The 19,477-nt window shown below is 39.3% G+C and overlaps 2 protein-coding genes across 3 annotated transcripts in view; one reads left to right on the top strand and one right to left on the bottom strand.

Annotated features, from left to right (window-relative positions):
* APLF (aprataxin and PNKP like factor) overlaps nt 1–13,977 on the bottom strand; it is a 92,812-nt gene extending 78,835 nt beyond the window's left edge. For both annotated transcript variants that reach the window (XM_068564899.1, XM_068564898.1), the window contains exon 1: nt 13,680–13,977. In XM_068564899.1, coding sequence (XP_068421000.1) covers nt 13,680–13,775 — 96 coding nt within the window. In that variant the 5' untranslated portion in view covers nt 13,776–13,977. The remainder of the gene's footprint in view (nt 1–13,679) is intronic.
* Nucleotides 13,978–14,230: 253 nt separating this feature from the next.
* FBXO48 (F-box protein 48) lies at nt 14,231–18,475 on the top strand. Its single transcript, XM_068564699.1, has 5 exons — nt 14,231–14,312; nt 14,458–14,664; nt 15,037–15,161; nt 16,848–17,189; nt 18,217–18,475. The coding sequence occupies exons 3-5, from the start codon at nt 15,117–15,119 to the stop codon at nt 18,376–18,378; spliced, it is 549 nt and encodes a 182-aa protein (XP_068420800.1). The 5' UTR covers nt 14,231–14,312; nt 14,458–14,664; nt 15,037–15,116; the 3' UTR covers nt 18,379–18,475.
* Nucleotides 18,476–19,477: the final 1,002 nt, after the last annotated feature.

The raw sequence follows: 19,477 nt of genomic DNA, 5'->3' as shown, positions 1-19,477 counted from the left end.
CATTTTAATCACCAATTTTACTTAGCACCATAATTATCTGGCCTATCTCTTCATTACCTTAGTATCTATCACTTCATCTCTGACCTTATCCACATCAGGACCAAAATTATCAGTAAAAGCAGACTGTAGCAAAGCCTAAATTCAAGTAAACCCATTAGTTCTACAAAAACTTGCAAAAATATGAAACTTCCAGGAATCATTACTCATTTTTTTAGCCAAAGACTAATTCCACACTTAAGGCTGTGACTATATAAAAACAGTAACATCAAGCATCGCAGTGGAATAAATTCCACATAGTGAATATTCCACACAGCTACAGTTGATTTTTAGAACACTTTCTGAAATAAAGTATCTTAAAGGTAGCCTATTTAAAATATATCCACTATTAGCCACAATGGCTATTTCAGAAAATTAAATATAAACTAGTAGCCTATTCAATCAGAAAAGAGAGGATAGAAATTTGGAGGTTCCTATATTCTTCCCATAATGTGCCTTAGTGGGCCCAAAACAGCAGTTCTCTAATAATCCACTTTACCATTTGCACAGATTTTATCATTTGCATAGAACTTTCACTTAAATATTGAGCTTCACCCTAATACTGTCATAGCTATTATTCACATTTCACATATTTGGAAGCTGAAAGTCCAGAGAATTTAAGTTGCTTGTGTAGGTAACTCTTCAAGCAGGTGGGACTCCAAATCCATACTTACTAACAAAAATAAATACCTGAGAAAAACAGTCATATATTACTCTATGCCTACAGGTAATCGTTCAGAAGTAGTTTCAAGAACTGCAAATTATTCTGTGGTGAGGAGTAAGAAGTTTCTATTTGTAACCTGGAGAGTAATATCTCATTGTTAACTTCAATAATACAAATTGATTTTCTAACCGACAGAGTAAGAAACTGTCCAATATAAAACCATGACGTATAAGGATGGTTCCTGTAACAGTCCAGGTTGGGTTTCTTTCTTTTTCAAACCATATTTTTGCAGGAAGCAATAATATAAAAGTATAATGTGACCTCTAGCGGACACATGTTTCTACAACAATGTAATTTCATCGCAAGCTGTGCATTTCTATAGTACCCACAAAAGTGTTTTAAAGAGTCTTTGAAATTAACATCATTCAGGCATTTAGCTATACCTGTCCCTTTTAAACCACACCTCTAAATAATGAGTAAGTTACAAAATAATAATTTATGCTTTTTCAGTGGAAAGTTTAGAGATTTAACAAATTATCATTAAAGCTTATTTGAATTTCAGGATGTGGATGGTGAGAAGCGGGTAAGGTCACAAACAGATCCTGAAGATCTGATGACCTGCTTTATGTAACAGCAATCACTGCTCCTTGTGCAGAGTAAACATTCATACATTCTTATTACCATACTAACTGTAATGGCAATTATTTATCAAGACCAAGGCACTGCTCTATATTTATCACATATATCTTTTTTCATCTTCACAAAACCTGTGGAAGATACTACTATCTTTATTTTTCAGGTGAGAAATGGAAGTGCAGAGAAGTTAAGCAACTACTTAAACTACTTAAAGTTACACAGCCAATAAGCAGCAGGACCAGGATTTGTGATTCTAAAGACATCTTTGCTCTTGGTACTGTACTGCTTCCCTCATTATCATTATGTAAAATATCATTTTTAGATGATTTAACATCAGCTTGAGTGTCTAAACTAAAACATACTAAAAAACTGGAAATAAGGAAGAATGGCTATTTATTAAGCAAATAGACATTGTAAGATAACTCAAGCCCTAAATAAAGCTCCAAGAGGCCTTCAGGCTTTCACGTGGTCCTGTTTATTCTAAGATCACACCCAAGTCTAATGAGATGAGTTATCTGAATTCCCAGTTGTCTATTCACAGCAGATAATAAAGTGCATAGGGTTTAGTAGTCAGTGCATTAACAGTGATGTTGGTCTGCAGGTGGAAAGAAAAAGGCTGCAGAAAAACAAAGAAACATAAAGACTCAAAGGAGTACACTGGCTAGAGACTACTGGGAGTAGGACCAACGGCATAACATCCTTCTAAAGGTACTAAAGGCTTATCTGAGTTAACTTATTGATTACCAAGAGTCACCAGGTTTAAACAAAAACTTCATTTGAAAGTCAGACATTTCGCATCTTAGAAAACCATAAAAGTAGTTAAAATAGAGGAATTCCAGTGTCCTACCAAATAATTGTAGCCACCTAACTTCTAATCACACCACACATCCTCCAAAAAATCAGAGATCAACAAATACAGCAAATAAAACCACCTATTTTCCACATCTAAAGCACAACTAGGAGACAGATTACCACTAACTTTAATTTACATGTAAGAGGGGAAAGAAATGCCAAATGTGGATGAAGCTTCAGGATCTATGCTGGAACAGAATTTAAGTGGCAATTCGGAGGAAGAGAGAAGACAGGGAGCGAGAACCACAAAAAAGTCACCCCTTGAGTGGGAAATGCTGAAAATGCATCCCACATCCAAGAGTTCAGAGATCCAGCAAAATTGAAGATAATTTGGGCATCAATATGAATAATAATAATAATGGAATATAACACACTCAATACAAAATAATCCATGAGTTCATACTGAACTCAAGAAAGGGGCTGGGGGGCTTCCCTGGTGGCGCAGCGGTTGAGAATCTGCCTGCCAATGCAGGGGACATGGGTTCGAGCCCCGGTCTGGGAAGATCCCACATGCCGCGGAGCAACTAGGCCCATGAGCCACAATTACTGAGCCTGCGCGTCTGGAGCCTGTGCTCCGCAACAAGAGAGGCCGCGAGAGTGAGAGGCCCGCGCACCACGATGAAGAGTGGCCCCCACTTGCCACAACTAGAGAAAGCCCTCGCACAGAAATGAAGACCCAACACAGCCATAAATTAATTAATTACTTAATTAATTAATTAATTTAAAAATTAAAAAAAAAAGGGGCTGGGGTCAGGGCTGGGAGAAAAAGCCTTTCTTTATAAACAAGTGACAGCTAACATAGAAGAAATGATGGAATGAGGAAATCACAATTTTGTAACTACTAACATTAATTGACTCAGTAAAGTATCAATGGATGTTAATTTTCAGGTGAAAGCTTGATGGGAAGCAGAATACTCCTGAAGTCTCAAAGCATAACTCACAGATTACTCACAAAAAGAATAGCATCTTCTCTGGAGAAGTCTGATAGACACCACCTTCCGCAAGTGATCACATTTATAACCACCAACAACAGGACAAAGAGAGAGAGACCTGGGCCTCCTGACATGCTGCTCTGAGTTCATATCACCGATGGGATGTTCTTGCCCAAAGTGTTTAACCTGAATTAATTATGTGGAAACAATCAGACAAATCAAAATTCTGGGCGTTCTATGAAACAACTGGCCTGGACTGCTAAAAGCATTAATGCCATGAAAGACAGCTCTAGATTAAAGAAGATAATATATATTTGATTGGATCCTAAATTTTTTTAATGTTGAAAAGGGCATTATTTGAAAGTTGGGTAAAACTGAATATGGAATATTAAAATGTACTGCACAATTACAAATTTCTCGAGTATAATTTATATAACTTACACATATAATGTATATAGAAATGTCCTTGTTTTTAGGTGATACATGTTGGCATATTTAGGGATGAAGTGCCATAACCCATGCAATGTACTTTCAAATGAGTTCAGGAGAAAGAGAAAAAAAAAATGTATATATATATATATATATATATATATATATATATTTATACATATGAGAGATAGAGAAAGAAAAAGTAAATGTGACAAAATGTTAACCATTAACTAACCTAAGTTAAGGATACATAGGTGTTAGCTGTACTAGTCTTTCAACTTTTCTGCAGGTCTGCAATCTTTCAAAATGAAAAGCTGAGGCAAAAATAGTTAAAATTTCAAAAATGTTGGTACATTTTTGGTTGGTACTAAAAGGGTTATCAACAGGTAATGGAAAATGTAGTGTACACGATTGCTAAATAACATGATAATTGAAGTGTGATTTAATTTACACCTGTTCCAGTGAAATTAATAACCCTCTTTCTATTTTCTATATGCTTTTTCTATTTTCTACATTTCTATACGCTGTTTTAAAAAATTTCTTTGATTTAGACTAAGCACCACAAACTGGTAGCCAACACACCACAAATCACTCAGACAGTATCTTTTTTAATTTTTACTTTGAAGAGTGTTATGTACCCTCCACCTCCCCAGAGTGCCCAGCACTCCCTATAATCTTCCACTTAGCCCGCTTCACTCTATTGCATACCTGGCCTCTGCAGGCACGTGAATTTGTAACTCATGATTTAAACTACACCTATACTTTTTAGATGCTAATTCTTCACACATGACACTGTGCACCAGATGCTACTAGTTGCTTAATCAATATCTATTCATTTCTTCTTTCATACTACTATTACTTCAATTTTGTTTAGGGTAACAATGTACCCATTTAAAAACATCCAAATGCCCAGAATTCCTCATAGCTATGGATGGCCGAGACACAATTCTAGCCAAGCACATAAGAAAGAGTGTGTATTAACCATGTTTTCCAGTTTCTGTATCTGATGCTTTGATAGCTAAAACTTTCCTGACTAGGGAAAGACTACCCCTCCCAGGGTTACTGATTCTAAGAAACAGTAAATGACTCACCGGCAAGTGCACCTTTCATATGCAAATGAACCCATCCAAAGCCACACCCCCAATGATGGCCTTACCTAGTTCTTACACTGCCCTAACCACCCTAGGACTAGGCATCAGACAACTAGGGGTGGCCCCTAAAGCCCAGAGCCCCATAAAATTATTCAAACTAGATCATCCTCTGTTTACCCTGCCTTGCCCATTCACTCCAAAGAGAACCACAATAAAGACTTTCCTGCAGTTCCCCTAGCTCTCTCTGCCTTCCACCAACCTTGTGTGGCCCTGTGTGGCATGGTGTGTCCTTACTTCTCTCCGGAACTATGAGTAATTAGTTTTTCAACAATAATCATCTCCTGGTCCGTTGGCCTCACCATACCTAACAAAACAATAAGACTGCATTTCAAAATATAGTGGAGCTTCTGGGAAGATTAGTGTCTCCCTGATAAAAAGGAACAGGCTCAACTGGCCTGCACCTTTTTCCCTCTGCCTTTCTCTTTTTCTTCCTGCTTATGTGTAACACCTCAAGGTACAGCAGCCATCTTATGAGTACAGAGGCGAAAGCAATTCGCAAAGGATGACCAAGGAGAAGCACAGAAAAGCCTGTTCCTTGAGCAGCTGCACCCGCCCTGGACTGACTGCCCAAGATTCTGTTACAGAAGAAAAGTTAATTTGATTAAGCTGCTGTTTGTCACATTTCTGTTACTTGCAGCCGAAGCAATTATGATTAACGCACACTACTCTAACAACTGTTATTATTGATACTGGACACCAATAGCAAATTCATTTATGCTCAGCCAGTGAGAGAAGGAATATTAGAAAACAGAAAAGCTAACTAAATTAAGCATTCAAATACAAGAACATTTAACATTAAAAGAACTGCACAGCATACAGCAGGAGCTTAGAAAAGAAATTCTGAAGGATACACAGGCTGAAGAATTACGCTGAAATCACTCCTATCTCTTGTTAGCAACAGCTAAAATGACAGTAATTTTTCGCCAGATACTATAGAAAAAACCCTTTTTACTTGAATTCTTCAGACTGTGTCTTGAATGGGGACAGGGAATCTCTGTTTTTATATGACTTTTGTATTAATACAATGTGGATCCGTTATCTTTGATTTTCTGGTTTTGAATTGGATATTTCATGTATTATGACACATGTACAAGTTTTCTCCATTTTTAAGACATGGAGTTTGTGGTAGAAGAAAAGACATGAAAACATAAAAGAACTGTTTGTGATTTGTTTGCCAAATATTTATTTTTGGCATTTACTGAAGTCAAACAAAATGAAGATTTTCTTATGCTATCAGCAGAAATGTTTAGATATTTTGAACCAAGGTCTCTGACCTATTTGTTTATTATGTCCAAAATCCTAAAAGTAAAAAACAAACCTGAATAAAGTAAAAGTAGAAAAGCTACTGGACCTTTCATTTCATTTTTGTCCACATATAATATTTACTGAAAAACCAACATCAGTTAATTTTTCTGACAATGTTTTCCTAGAGAAATTTCTGAATATCACAGACAGGAATAATATACCTCATGAATTCAGTGTTCCCATTTAGCCTGGTTCCTATAAATGGAAAAACAGAGAAGAGGAAAAATTTGTTTTTTTCAGAATAAGCTACATAACAAACCACAGGCTAAGATAATAAAAATTTTCTTGTACAATACTTTGTTATCACATAAGATTATCTGGTTTGCTCTATCAACAACAGACAAATTCAAACTTTCATAGTAGAGAAAAATAGAAAATTATCTGCTATGGGATTTAAGCCTGTATTATGAGAAAAAGCCTAAACCTAAAGAAGCATGGGATCTATTTTAGGCATAATTTCCATAAAATTCTTTCCCCAAACTTATATTTTGTGGCAAGTAAGCAAAATCTAAAATTAAGACCTGAAAATCACAGCAAGATCCTTTTTGGCCCACCTCCTAGAGAAATGGAAATAAAAACAAAAATAAACAAATGGGACCTAATGAAACTTAAAAGCTTTTGCACAGCAAAGGAAACCATAAACAAGACCAAAAGACAACCCTCAGAATGGGAGATAATATTTGCAAATGAAGCAACTAACAAAGGATTAATCTCCAAAACATACAAGCAACTCACGCAGCTCAATATCAAAAAAACAAACAACCCAATCCAAAAATGGGCAAAAGACCTAAATAGACATTTCTCCAAAGAAGATATACAGATTGCCAACAAACACATGAAAGAATGCTCAACATCATTAATCATTAGAGAAATGCAAATCAAAACTACAATGAGATATCATCTCACACCGGTCAGAATGGCCATCATCAAAAAATCTACAAACAATAAATGCTGGAGAGGGTGTGGAGAAAAGGGAACCCTCCTGCACTGTTGGTGGGAATGTAAATTGATACAGCCACTATGGAGAACAGTATGGAGGTTCCTTAAAAAACTAAAAATAGAACTATCATACGATCCAGCAATCCCACTACTGGGCATATACCCTGAGAAAACCATAATTCAAAAAGAGTTATGTACCACAATGTTCATTACAGCTCTATTTACAATAGCCAGGACATGGAAGCAACCTAAGTGTCCATCAACAGATGAATGGATAAAGAAGATGTGGCACATATATACAATGGAATATTACTCAGCCATAAAAAGGAATGAAACTGAGTTATTTGTAGTGAAGTGGATGGACCTAGAGACTGTCATACAGAGTGAAGTAAGTCAGAAAGAGAAAAACAAATACTGTATGCTAACACATATATATGGAATCTAAAAAAAAATTAAAAAGGAAAATGGTCAGAAGAACCTAGGGGCAAGACGGGAATAAAGATGCAGACCTACTAGAGAATGGACTTGAGGATACGGGGAGGGGGAAGGGTAAGCTAGGACAAAGTGAGAGAGTGGCATGGACATATATATACTACCAAACGTAAAATAGATAGCTAGTGGGAAGCAGCCACATAGCACAGGGAGATCAGCTCAGTGCTTTGTGACCACCTACAGGTGGGATAGGGAGGGTGGGAGGGAGTGAGATGCAAGAGGGAAGAGATATGGGGACATATGTATAACTGATTCACTTTGTTATAAAGCAGAAACTGACACACCACTGTAAAGCAATTACACTCTAATAAAGATGTTAAAAAAAATAAAAAATAAAAAATAAAATAAAAAAGATAAAAATAAAATTAAGACCTGAATTGAAGAGAGACTGGTTACTGTAAACCAGTTGGCAAACCATAAACTTTTCTTACCTAGAGTGATCCCCAGTATTGGGTCCTTCCCACACTCCAAAGCTCAGACATCAACACTAAGGCTGCCATGATATTAGATGATAAGTAGACCTTATTTCTCAACAGAGCAAAAGCTAGTTGATACAAGATGTTTAATGTCATCCCACGTGGAATGTACCAAAGTGCAACTGCTGATACTAAGAAAAGACAAGTTTGAGGAAGTGGACTTGATTTTGGCCAGAGGCTCTCTAGGCAGACTCCAATTTATGCATGATCTCTCTTTATAATATACTTTCTCACATGAGTAATGGTGTAAATAAGAGGTAGGTTACCAGGCTACCTCACAGACACCCATGTAATCCACAATACTAATGAAATATGGATCATTTAGACTTTTAAAAGTAAAATCCAATACTTTCTGAGCTCCTTCTTCAAGGTTGCCGAATTGTTAGCCAGTATGATGAAACTGTGCTGACTCACTGCCATTGAAATTTCAACTCACTCAGTCCGTTTGGCTTGCAATTCTGCTTGCACAGTGAATGCTATAGAAATGTGACCTCATCTTTAATATATTATGACAGAGGCAACATAGTGAGTAAAAATATAAGCACAGCTTAGTAAGATACAACTGGGTCTAAATCCCCACTTGGGACTTTGGTAAATGAAGCTTTCTAAATACATAAGTACAGGTCAGCAGACATTTCTTAAAGACCTATTCTGTGCCAAGCATTCCACTTAGTGTGTCTAAAAGTGGTTTTCAAATCTAGTTTCTCGTATTCACATTAAGTGGTACCCAGGAGATGGCAATTCAAAGAATTAAATTTGAAAATACATATGAAAAGCAATTTACCACACACCTGCTAGAATAGCCAAAATCTAAAACACTGACAACACCAAATGCTGACAAGGATGTGGAAGAACAGGAACTCTTATCCACTGACAGTGGGAATGAAAAATGGTACAGCCACTTTGGAAGACAGTTGGCAGTTTCTTACAACACTGAACACACTCTTGCCATACTATCCAGCAATTGTACTCCTTATTATTTACCCAAAAGAACTGAAAACTTATGTTCACACAAAAACCTACACATGGATGTTTATAGCAGCTTTATTCATAATTGCCAAAATGTGCAAGTAACCTAGATATCCTTCAGTAGACAAATGGATAAACTGTGGAACATCCAGACTGTGGAATATTACTCATCACTAAAAAAACAGGAAAAGACATGGAAGAACCTTAAATACATACTACTGAATGAAAAGAAGCCAATCTGAAAAAAAGTCTACATATACATACTGTATGATTCCAACTATATGATACTCTGGAAAAGGTAAAACTATGCAGATGGTTAAAAAGTTCAGTAGTTGCTAGGGGTTGCAGGGGAGAGGGAAGATGAACAGACAGAACACTGAGATTTTTAGGGCAGTGTTCTATAACACTACAATGGTGGATACATGTCATTTACACAGTTGCCAAAACCGACAGAATGTACACCAAGAATGAACCCTAGTGTAAACTGTGGGCTTTGGGTGATAATGACATGCCAATACAGGTTCATCAAATATACCACTGTGGTCGGGGATGTTGATAGAGGAGGTTTTATTTTTAATAAAAATAAAAAGCCTATTTTTAAAAAAGAAAGAAAACTAGTGCATGTTGTAAAAGCAATGTCTGTAAAAGTTAAACAGAATCACTGATGTAATGTGATCATCCCACAAGTCTACTCAACGCTTATCCAATTATCCAATGTGCCTTACACTTTCCAACCTTAGAGCCTTAAATCATTCATTTAGCCTTAAGGGCCCTTCCCTTCCTATCTACTCTCGACCTATCAAAATTCCAACTGTTCTAACACTTTAAAGTCAGCTCAATATGTCAGTGAGTTCACGAAGCCTTCTCTGACCCCTCATCTTAATTGTGGGTTCCTTCCTACACCTCTCTGTATCACGTCACACCCTTCTGTTTGGCTCAAGGTATTGAAACAAAACTTTTAATGTGACCTTTTAAAAATCAGAGGTTATATCTAAAAATCTAAATTTCTTATTACTTTTGAGAAAAATGATATGACACTTACTAGGTAGGAATGGGGGTGAGTAGCAGAAACTGCATTACGCAGTCCTCTCCTTGTGGCCTCCTCAACACTGAGGCAGTTGTCATTTACGACACCGCTGTCATCTATCAGTGTGTCCCTGTGTTATTTTTCTTACTCTCTCCCACTTCACTCACTGGAGGTGCCTGCCTAGCTCCCCTTTCTAGTTACTTGCTTCTATGTCTCTCATACCTACTAACTATAAGCTTCCTGAGAGCAAGGAGTTATTTCTCCTTCATTCCTCCCATCTAACTATAGTATATATTCATTAGCTATTTTCTGAATTTACTAATTAGTCAATAAAATAGAAAAAATGCTAACACAATCCACCATGAATGTTGCTCCTTAAGCTTTAGCAGTTGGTAGCACTGCCTCGTTACTTTATTTATATTCACTTCAAAACTCTACGCTCTCCTTTTTACACCTAAGTTGCAAGTAGGCTCTTTATGAGGGTTGGAAGAGTGAGGCTGAGATGCAGAAAAGGAAGAGATCATGTGTTGAAGGCCTACTATGCATCAGGAATTGTACTAGGCTCAATAACTGAGGGCAGGGCAAAGCTAGGAGTGCTTGGCACGTCCCTAGGGACAAACCTTGTCAGACCAGACAGCCGCAGCAGGTGAAATCCGGCAACAAGTAGGAACAGTGCAGAGTTGCCAGGCCTGGGAGTGCTTCCTTTGTATAAACTTTGTGGGACACTTACAACAGTCTTAGAAGTGGTGAACTGATGCCTGGTGAAGAGTCTGCACTACAGCCCAGGACTATCCCCATCCCCACCTGAGGGCCCTTTCTCTTTTTAATTAGAGCAGTAGCTTCAATTACATCTGCCTTCAGGAAATCGCACTAGATACCTGGTGCTGTCCTATTTCCTTGGAGGAAAATAGATCATAAAGGAATGGGTCCTATAATCCCTGCTATCAAAACAGAATAAGGAAAATTTGAAATCAGAAAGCGTAGTTTACATTTAAGAGCAAAATCGGATTTAATTAAAGAAAAACCATAAAGCAAATAATTGGGCCTAATGGTATTTTGTTGTTTGAGATGCTGTAAAATCTTTTTTTAAACTAATTTTTTTACTTAAGATAGTTGTAGATTCATGGTTAAAAGATACATTACAGAAAGATCTCTTGTACTGTTCACTGTTTCCCCCAGCAGTAACATCTTGCAAAACTACAGTACAGTATCACAACCAGATATTGATATTGACACAGTCAAGACACAAAACAAATCCCTCATTGTTGTTTTACAGGCATACCCAATTCCCTCCTGCTCCCCTCACCTCTTCGTTAAGCCCTGGCAACCACTAAGTTGGTCCCCATCTTTATAATTTTGTCATTTCAATAACATTATGTAAATTAAATCATACAATGTGACCTTTGGAATTGTTTGTTTTCACCTAGGATAACTCCCTGGAGATTCATCCTGCTGTAAAACCTTTTAAATGGTGATCAGGAAACAGAATCACAACTTAGTAAAATAAAGACCTTGGGTTCCCTGATGACTTACACTAAAGCAAAGGGAACAAGAAAATGAAATTTCACTGTGCTCTGTTGTCTACAAGTGTTCTCTGTAAGGGTTTTCCTGCCACTGTAAAGACATGAAGGCATTCCCACGGTCAAACTGTTTTACCACAAAGAATGCTTTACACATTGGAATTATAAACCTAAAGGTTGTGGCCATGAAGGTTCGTGAAACTTGTCTCCAAAAGACATGGCTAGTTAAGAGAGTTCAAAAATCATCCTGATTATAATTAATCACTTCAGATAGATATGAATTTACAATAAACTCCCTGAGTTTACTAAGTCTGCTCTCTCACACACTACAAACAAAACAGAACAAAACAACCAACTCACTGGAATTGCTGTTGTTTGAAACAGCAGCCCTCAGGTGGAGTTTAAACCACTGCCAAGAAGAAACACCTGTCTGTCAGCTCCAAAATCTTGAGAACCACATGGTAATTTGTTTTTCAAGGTTTTCCTTCCACACATCTAGGATCGTTGGTAACCACTTCTAATAACCTGCCAAACTTGGCAACAGAATCTCATCACTGAATGACTATTCAAAAAGGAAAAGCTAAATCCCGACCAGATAATTGACTTTCTATTCCTTACCATTTTTAAAAAGAGAAACCAAATAGGTTCCTCTCGCATTCGCAAGCCTATAACACAAAGATCAAGCTACAAATAATGAATCAGTCTGTGACCCGATGCCAAGTTTATAAAACAGAGGCCTAAAATTCATCCATCATTTAACCAGATCCTCAGCACTCTGTGTTAGTGATACAGTATGTTAAGGAAATTAAAACTCATTAGTAATCAGATGTAAGATTTCTAGATGAAGCACATACTCTGTTTCTAACTGAGATAAAGTGAGAGAGAGAGAGAAATAGGGGGAGGGAGGGGAGGAGGGAGGAAAAGGGGAAGGAAGGAAGAAAGGAAGGGAGGAAGGGAGGGAGGAAACCTCCCAGGCAGTTCCACCAAACGTTTGTATAGGTTAATAAACTATGAAGAAAAATAACAAACATTTAAGTAAAAACAAAACAAAACAAAAAAACCCACAAACAAACCAGCAAGTGAACTTGGAACTTTCTCAATAATCTTACCACATACTTACCACATACACATATACATACACACACATACACCCACACCCCTTTAGAACTGACTTCCCCATCACCACCTTGAACCACCACTCCTTTTCCTGCTTGGAGAGGAGTCCTAAGGCTAATACCTACGGTTCCATTTAGACACTGGAGGTTAACCAGGGTAAAAGAGCACGCTTCTTACTCCCTGGTATTGGCTCACTGACACAGGTGTGTCTGGACAGTCCAAGAGAAAACTGGAGGGCAAGGACTCATTCATCTCTGTGTAACCCACAGTGCTAGGGTCTGCACGACATGCTGCGCAAAGCAGGTACTAAACAAAACATGCTGAATGTTGAGAAAACAATATATATGTATTTAGGGAGAGATCTACAAAATTCCAGAATGGTACAGGCAAGTTTTCTAGCTCCTAAACATCCCAGAGGAAGGATACATAGACCAGTGGCACTCTGCGTCCGAAAGCTTGTGTGTGCCCTTTAAATAACCAATCCATAGCTCAATTTTCTCATCTGAACAATGAAGATAATAAGAGCACCTAATTCGTAGGGTTTGGAAAGGATTAAGAAGTTGGTACAGGTAAAGTCCTTACATCAATGCCTGGAATACTACACACTACAGAAGGGTGAGCCACTGTTGCTGAAAAAGGCTACTACAATAAAAGTAAAGCCGACACAGTACCACCGAAGGAGCCAAAGCTTAAAAGACATTATTCTAGAAAAGCTAAGATCAGAGGTTGGCAAACTTTTTCTGTAAAGGGCCAGAAACTACTGTAAACATTGCGGCTTATCAAGCCAAGAGGCAATATCCCCAACCCTTAGAGCAATTATTCTCCCTGAAACGCTTAATATGGGTTTTTTGGTAACGTTTTACATTTTAAAATTTGAGAACCATTCTTAGTATGTGGGTGCAAACAAAAGCAGGCTGGATTTGGAGCCAGAGCCACAGTTTGCCGACCCAGGGTAAGACTGTAATGATGATAACCCAAGTCAAGCTGACTGAAAAACGTGCTGCCCCCAAACTTCTAAAATCCAGACAGGCCTGGCCGGCGCGGTGGGGAATCGGGGCAGGACCCCGAGTAGGGCCTCAAGAGCCGGCCAGGATCTCGCGGCTCTCTGGGGCCGCCGAGCCTCCGCCACACTTACTCTCAGCAGCGGCCCGCGGCCGATCACCGTCTCCCCCGGCGCCAGGGCCACCCGGGGGCCGCCATCCTGCGGCTGCAGCTCGAAGGCCCGGGACATGGCGGCGAGGATTAGACCCCTTCGCGAGGAGCCGGACCCCGCAGCCGTTTCCGCCTTCCATGGACAGGCGCGGGGCCTACGCAGGCCCCCGGAAAACACAGGGGGAGGTGGAGCAAAGACTGCCCCTGAGTGTGACCAGGCCGCAAGGAGCTGAGGCCCCGGCGCGCGTACAGAGTCCCGCCCCTCCACTCCGACCAGTGACGAACTCAGGGATTTCCCCCCCTCACACCGCCTCCAAACTATTGTTTAAAAGCCCCGGTTAAACACCCCCCACCAGCCCTTCTCACCGCCCACCTGGCTCGGAGGACACCGGTCCTTGTAGTCCGTGGCGCCTCCACTTCTCCTCGGTTGTCGAGCTGAGACGCCCTGGGAAAACTACCAATCCCAAGAGGCAATGCGCGCTCCTCTCTGCGCCTGTGCGAAATACTAGTCAGCAGGGCGGGGCTAGAGTGGGCTGGACGTGAGGGACTTGCAGGGGAAGGATTCGAAATCCGGAAGATTTAAATCGCTGAAGGAGAGGTCGCTACGGCACAGTAGGTAGGAGGGTCTTCGCTTCCGGCTGACTTTGGGCGGGCGTGCTCGGGGGCGCGGCCCTGGCGCTAGCACAAACTTCCGCTTAGCCGGCCGGAGCTGTGGTGACAGTTGGTGCTGACGGTTGTTATTGTTGTTATTTACTTGTCAGTGCCCCGTGTGGTTTGGACTCCGGCAAATGCAGTCTGGGCGGGACACGCCAGGAGGTTGGCTCAGAAAGGACGTGGGGCCATTCCTTCCGACCTGCGGGGTCCGCAGGGGGTGAGGGCTCCCCGAGAGCCGGGCGTCTGCGCTCCCTTCCGATCCCTGCCTCCGTGTGACACCCGAAAGAGGGGCGATCTCTTACCTAACTAGAGAGGTAATTCAGCAAAGTTTGGTTCAGAAAGAAGAAGGGGCAGAAGAGGATAGGTTTCTAGGCATCCAGGCAAAACTGGACTTGAAAGAAGAAAAATGCCTAGTGGGATTTTAGGAGCCTCACCAAGGCACCCCCATCTGTTAAATTCAAAAGCTTTCATCTGCCTTCTGTGGTATAACTGTAAAGGGAGGACGCATTTTATCCCCAGTGAGATCTTGGGAGAAGTAACAAATGTGCATTTAAATGCACAGTAACTTTTTCCTAATATGAGATAGAGTAGTTTGGCTTTGGTTTATATTGATGGGGCAGGAGGGTGGGGTGACAAAAACTTGACTCATGAACTTTTTTTACCAGTTTGCTTTCTTACTTACCCAGACTCTCAAGAGGAAGTCCTCTGCTGAACTCAGACATTAAAATCCTAACCACCAGAGCTAATTTGGATCATAAACCACCAAATGAATGGGAGCGTCTGTGGTCTTGGCAAGTACAGAAACATACAGGTGAGTAGCACATCTGGAAAGGGGAATTTGTCATTAACTGAGCTAGAAGAAATATTTAGCTGTATCTGAAACCCCTCCTGTGATGCCACCCCTCATTATAAAAGGAAGTGCAAAATGGAATAAACTGATTTTAAGTAAATATGAACTGTCTTTATATGCCAGAATAGCTCCATGCTTTCAACTGATTTCAGAAGCCTACACCATGCACCTTAGGTAAATTAGCTGAAACTGGACTTTAAATTTTTAGTCACGTGCTATACCTCGATGAGTTATAAACATTGTTTATAGTTGTTAGTCACTGTTGCTTGATGGCCTCAGTGACTGTTATCTTAATTCATAATTGACTATGCATGTAGTGTAGCTTCAAAAAGCCATTTCTAGGGGCTTCCCTGGTGGCTCAGTGGTTGAGAATCTGCCTGCCAATGCAGGGGACACGGGTTCGAGCCCTGGCCTGGGAAGATTCCCACATGCCGCGGAGCAACTGGGCCCGTGAGCCACAACTACTGAGCCTGCGCGTCTAGAGCCTGTGCTCCGCAACAAGGGAGGCTGCGACAGTGAGAGGCCCACACACCGCGATGAAGAGTGGCCCCCGCTCGCCTCAACTGGAGAAAGCCCTCGCACAGAAACGAAGACCCAACACAGCCAAAAATAAAAAAATAAAAGCCATTTCTAAAACACTACTCTTATTGAATATTTGAAATTTTGTCAGTATAACCCAGACCTCAACTTCTTGTCTATTTCAGATAGTATTTGTGTCAAATGTGAGCACCTACCCATTAGATATAAGTAGATAAACAATTCTTATATAAACTACTAAAAGTTGATCAGGTTTATGATTAAGTCACAAACTGTAGATGAAGAATTTAATGACAAGGCATTGGTTCCCACAGACAAATATTAATGGGTTAAATAGAATCGAACACTTTTCAAAAGTATTTTCCAGTCAATACTTGGAATCGAATGTGTTCTCACAATATTCATTTCTACTGCTAAAAATAAATTATAGTCTGTGAAGAATCACTTCTCTTTTTTAAGATAATGTTCTTTGGGAGTAAAAAAAAAAACCCAAATATTTAGAAACAAACCCATTTACCAAAAATATCTAAAAAGAAGAAAGGAAGTAACATGTGTTGGGTGCCTCCCACGTGCAATTCAGATGTGGGGCTAGATGTGTTACACATTATCCCTGTTCATCCTTGCAAGAACACACCCCAGAGAAGCATCATTGGCCCCATTTTACAGACTGAGAAGCTCAAGTCAAGAAAGTTAAAGTTCATTAAATCATACCCAGGGGCTTCCCTGGTGGCGCAGTGGTTGAGAATCTGCCTGCCAGTGCAGGGGACACGGGTTTGAGCCCTGGTCTGGGAAGATCCCACATGCCATGGAGCAACTAGGCCCGTGAGCCACAACTACTGAGCCTGCACGTCTGGAGCCTGTGCTCCGCAACATGAGAGGCCGCGACAGAGGCCCGCGCACCGCGATGAAGAGTGGCCCCCGCTTGCCACTACTAGAGAAAGCCATCGCACAGAAGCGAAGACCCAACACAGCCATAAATAAATAAATAAATAAATAAATAAATAAAATTAAAAAAAAAAAAGAAAAATCATACCCAGAAAGTATCTGGCTCAGAGTAGGATCTATAGTCTGATCTAAAGGGAGTGAGTATTTTTAACTTTTGCCTTTTAGGTTACTTATGAGGATAATTCACTAAAACATCAAGCTATGAAGAAAAACTCCAAGAGGAACCACAGTTCAAGGGTTTCTGACCTAGAATTGAACTCTGCGGATGCTGAGAAGGAAAAAAAAGAGCGTCAAAATAACTTTGTTGAACTGCTGCCTCCAGAAGTTACTTTTAAAATTTTCAGTCAGCTGGACATCTGGAGTTTGTGCAGGGCTTCGGTGACGTGCAGGAGCTGGAATCACACAATAAGACACAGCGATGCCTTGTGGAAACCTCATTGCCTGACTGTGAGAGCTGTATGCCAAAGAGAGATAGATGATGATCTAGAGAGTGGTTATCCCTGGAGGGTAAGTTTAACCTATGGAGTCTGCAGTGTTCTTGACAATATGGTGGTCAGTTTGAGCCCAAGCCTACCTTCTGCTTGGAAGAGGGAGGATTTCATATACAGAATGACATACAGAGTGTGTTGGCTTTGGGAGTTAAAGTTGAATTTTTTTTTTTTAATTTGCATTGTCTAGTTTATTTTGAGTCTATAAACTTGATATAAGTCCCTGAATAAGTTATTTATCATTTTATCTAAAGTTAAAATCTTTCCACTAAGTACACAGCACAATTCTTCTTTAAAGTGAGCTGAAAATTATTATTATACAGACCCAATAAATGCAATATATAATACATAATACTTAATACACAGTAACTGTCATTAATAATTTTTTTGCCATAACGGCTTTCGAAGAGTTGTATCACGTTTTTTTTTTTTTTAATCAGTCATCAATTTTGTACACATCACTGTATACATGTCAATCCCAATCGCCCAATTCAGCACACCCCATCCCCACCCCACCGCAGTTTTCCCCCCTTGGTGTCCATACGTTTGTTCTCTACATCTGTGTCTCAACTTCTGCCCTGCAACCCGGTTCATCTGTACCATTTTTCCAGGTTCCACATACATGCGTTAATATACGATATTTGTTTTTCTCTTTCTGACTTACTTCACTCTGTATGACAGTCTCTAGATCCATCCACGTCTCATCAAATGACTCAATTTCGTTCCTCTTTATGGCTGAGTAAGTTGAATTTTATTATTCTTTTCCTGCAAACCACACTATCTCCCATCCATCCTTTTACATTTTGGGGGCATTTACCTCTGTTAACCACAATAGCTACTTCATTTCACTCTACTTTATCCAAAACCCCCAGCAGACTCTGTGACTCACTCTGTTCTGTACACACACACGCACTTATTAGTATATGTGTATATCGATGTAAATACTTAATCTTTTCAGCCCTCTCAATCAGCTTCTCTAGTTTCAAACAAACTCACTCACCAACCACTGACTACCTTCTTTAACAATGGTGGTTTACCTCTTTCAGGTAATACTACTGAGGAATTACCAGAAGAGTAAAGTGAAACATGAATGGCTAAGTGGCAGATATAGCAACATACGTTCTCCTATCAGCCTACCAGAAAAAATCATGTACCCAATGGATGCAGACACATGGGGGGAAATTCTAGAAGCAGAACTGGAAAGATAAGCAGAAAAATCACACACAGATCTCCTAACTTTGAGAGTTTAAAACTAAAATGACTCTTAGTTTATAAAAGGTATATCTTTAGCCGTCCATATTTTTGTTTGCCTTTTTACTATTTAACATTTAAAAGAAAACTAAGTAGAAAATATTATAAAAATAAAGCTTTGATTTTATTTTGCACTTTAGTAAAAAGTACGTTTCTGGTTTTATTGTAATGTGGAAAAATCATGAAATGCTATTTATATAAAAATACTATACTGATAGAGTGATTTCAAAATGTATTGTTTCATGTATTTGTGTTAGTCTGTTGCAGTACTTTAATGACAAGAGAGTTTGATTGGTATTTTCTGCTTAATGATAATTTGAAAATGCAGGAAACCATTTGAAGAAACTGACTTAGAGATTTATTAATTAGTAGACATAACTAGGCTCATGGGGAGACTCCCTAAATGAAATTAATAGCAATATGTTTAAATGTATAATAAACTTATACTTCAATAACTTTAAAATTTCCATTTCAGTGGAATGAGATTGAATTGTCAAACACTGAAACCATTTTGTGTTAAACTTGTGGTTTAATTTAAAATGAATCTGACCAGAGGGCTAAAACTTGTGAGATTAAGATTCCAGTTACTTGCCTACAAACCTAGAATTGCTCTCAGGGACTGAAAATATATGGCAAGTTTTCAGCACACATAACGGCCATCAGAACCTCCACACTATTTTTCTTGGTGAAACTTACCTTCTTTCTGACAGTCTTATAGCACCATCTAGTGCACTCCTTGTAGATAACCAAGACAAAGGACCAGCTCCTTTCTGTTTTCTCCACATTGAAGAGAAAGAAAAATATTATTTTCGAGAAACCTGTATACTTTGTTGAAGTTTAGAGCTTTATAGGCGTCTTTAACTTTTATTCTCTTTCTTAAAAGTAGATGATATAATATTCACAGTTCCAAATTCTTCATTCCGAATCTGTGATCAGCACCATAGATAAAGTGTCTACAAAACCTTTTAGTTAGCATGGGATTTTCTTAAATGGTGCTCTATAGCATGAAAAAATGAGTCCAGGAAATCGGTATTTCCCGAATAGGCAAATATCAGG

Source organism: Eschrichtius robustus, chromosome 15 (genome assembly GCF_028021215.1).
Source record: "Eschrichtius robustus isolate mEscRob2 chromosome 15, mEscRob2.pri, whole genome shotgun sequence".
Classification (NCBI taxonomy): Eukaryota; Metazoa; Chordata; class Mammalia; order Artiodactyla; family Eschrichtiidae; genus Eschrichtius; species Eschrichtius robustus.
This window is presented reverse-complemented; position numbering and strand designations above follow the sequence as displayed.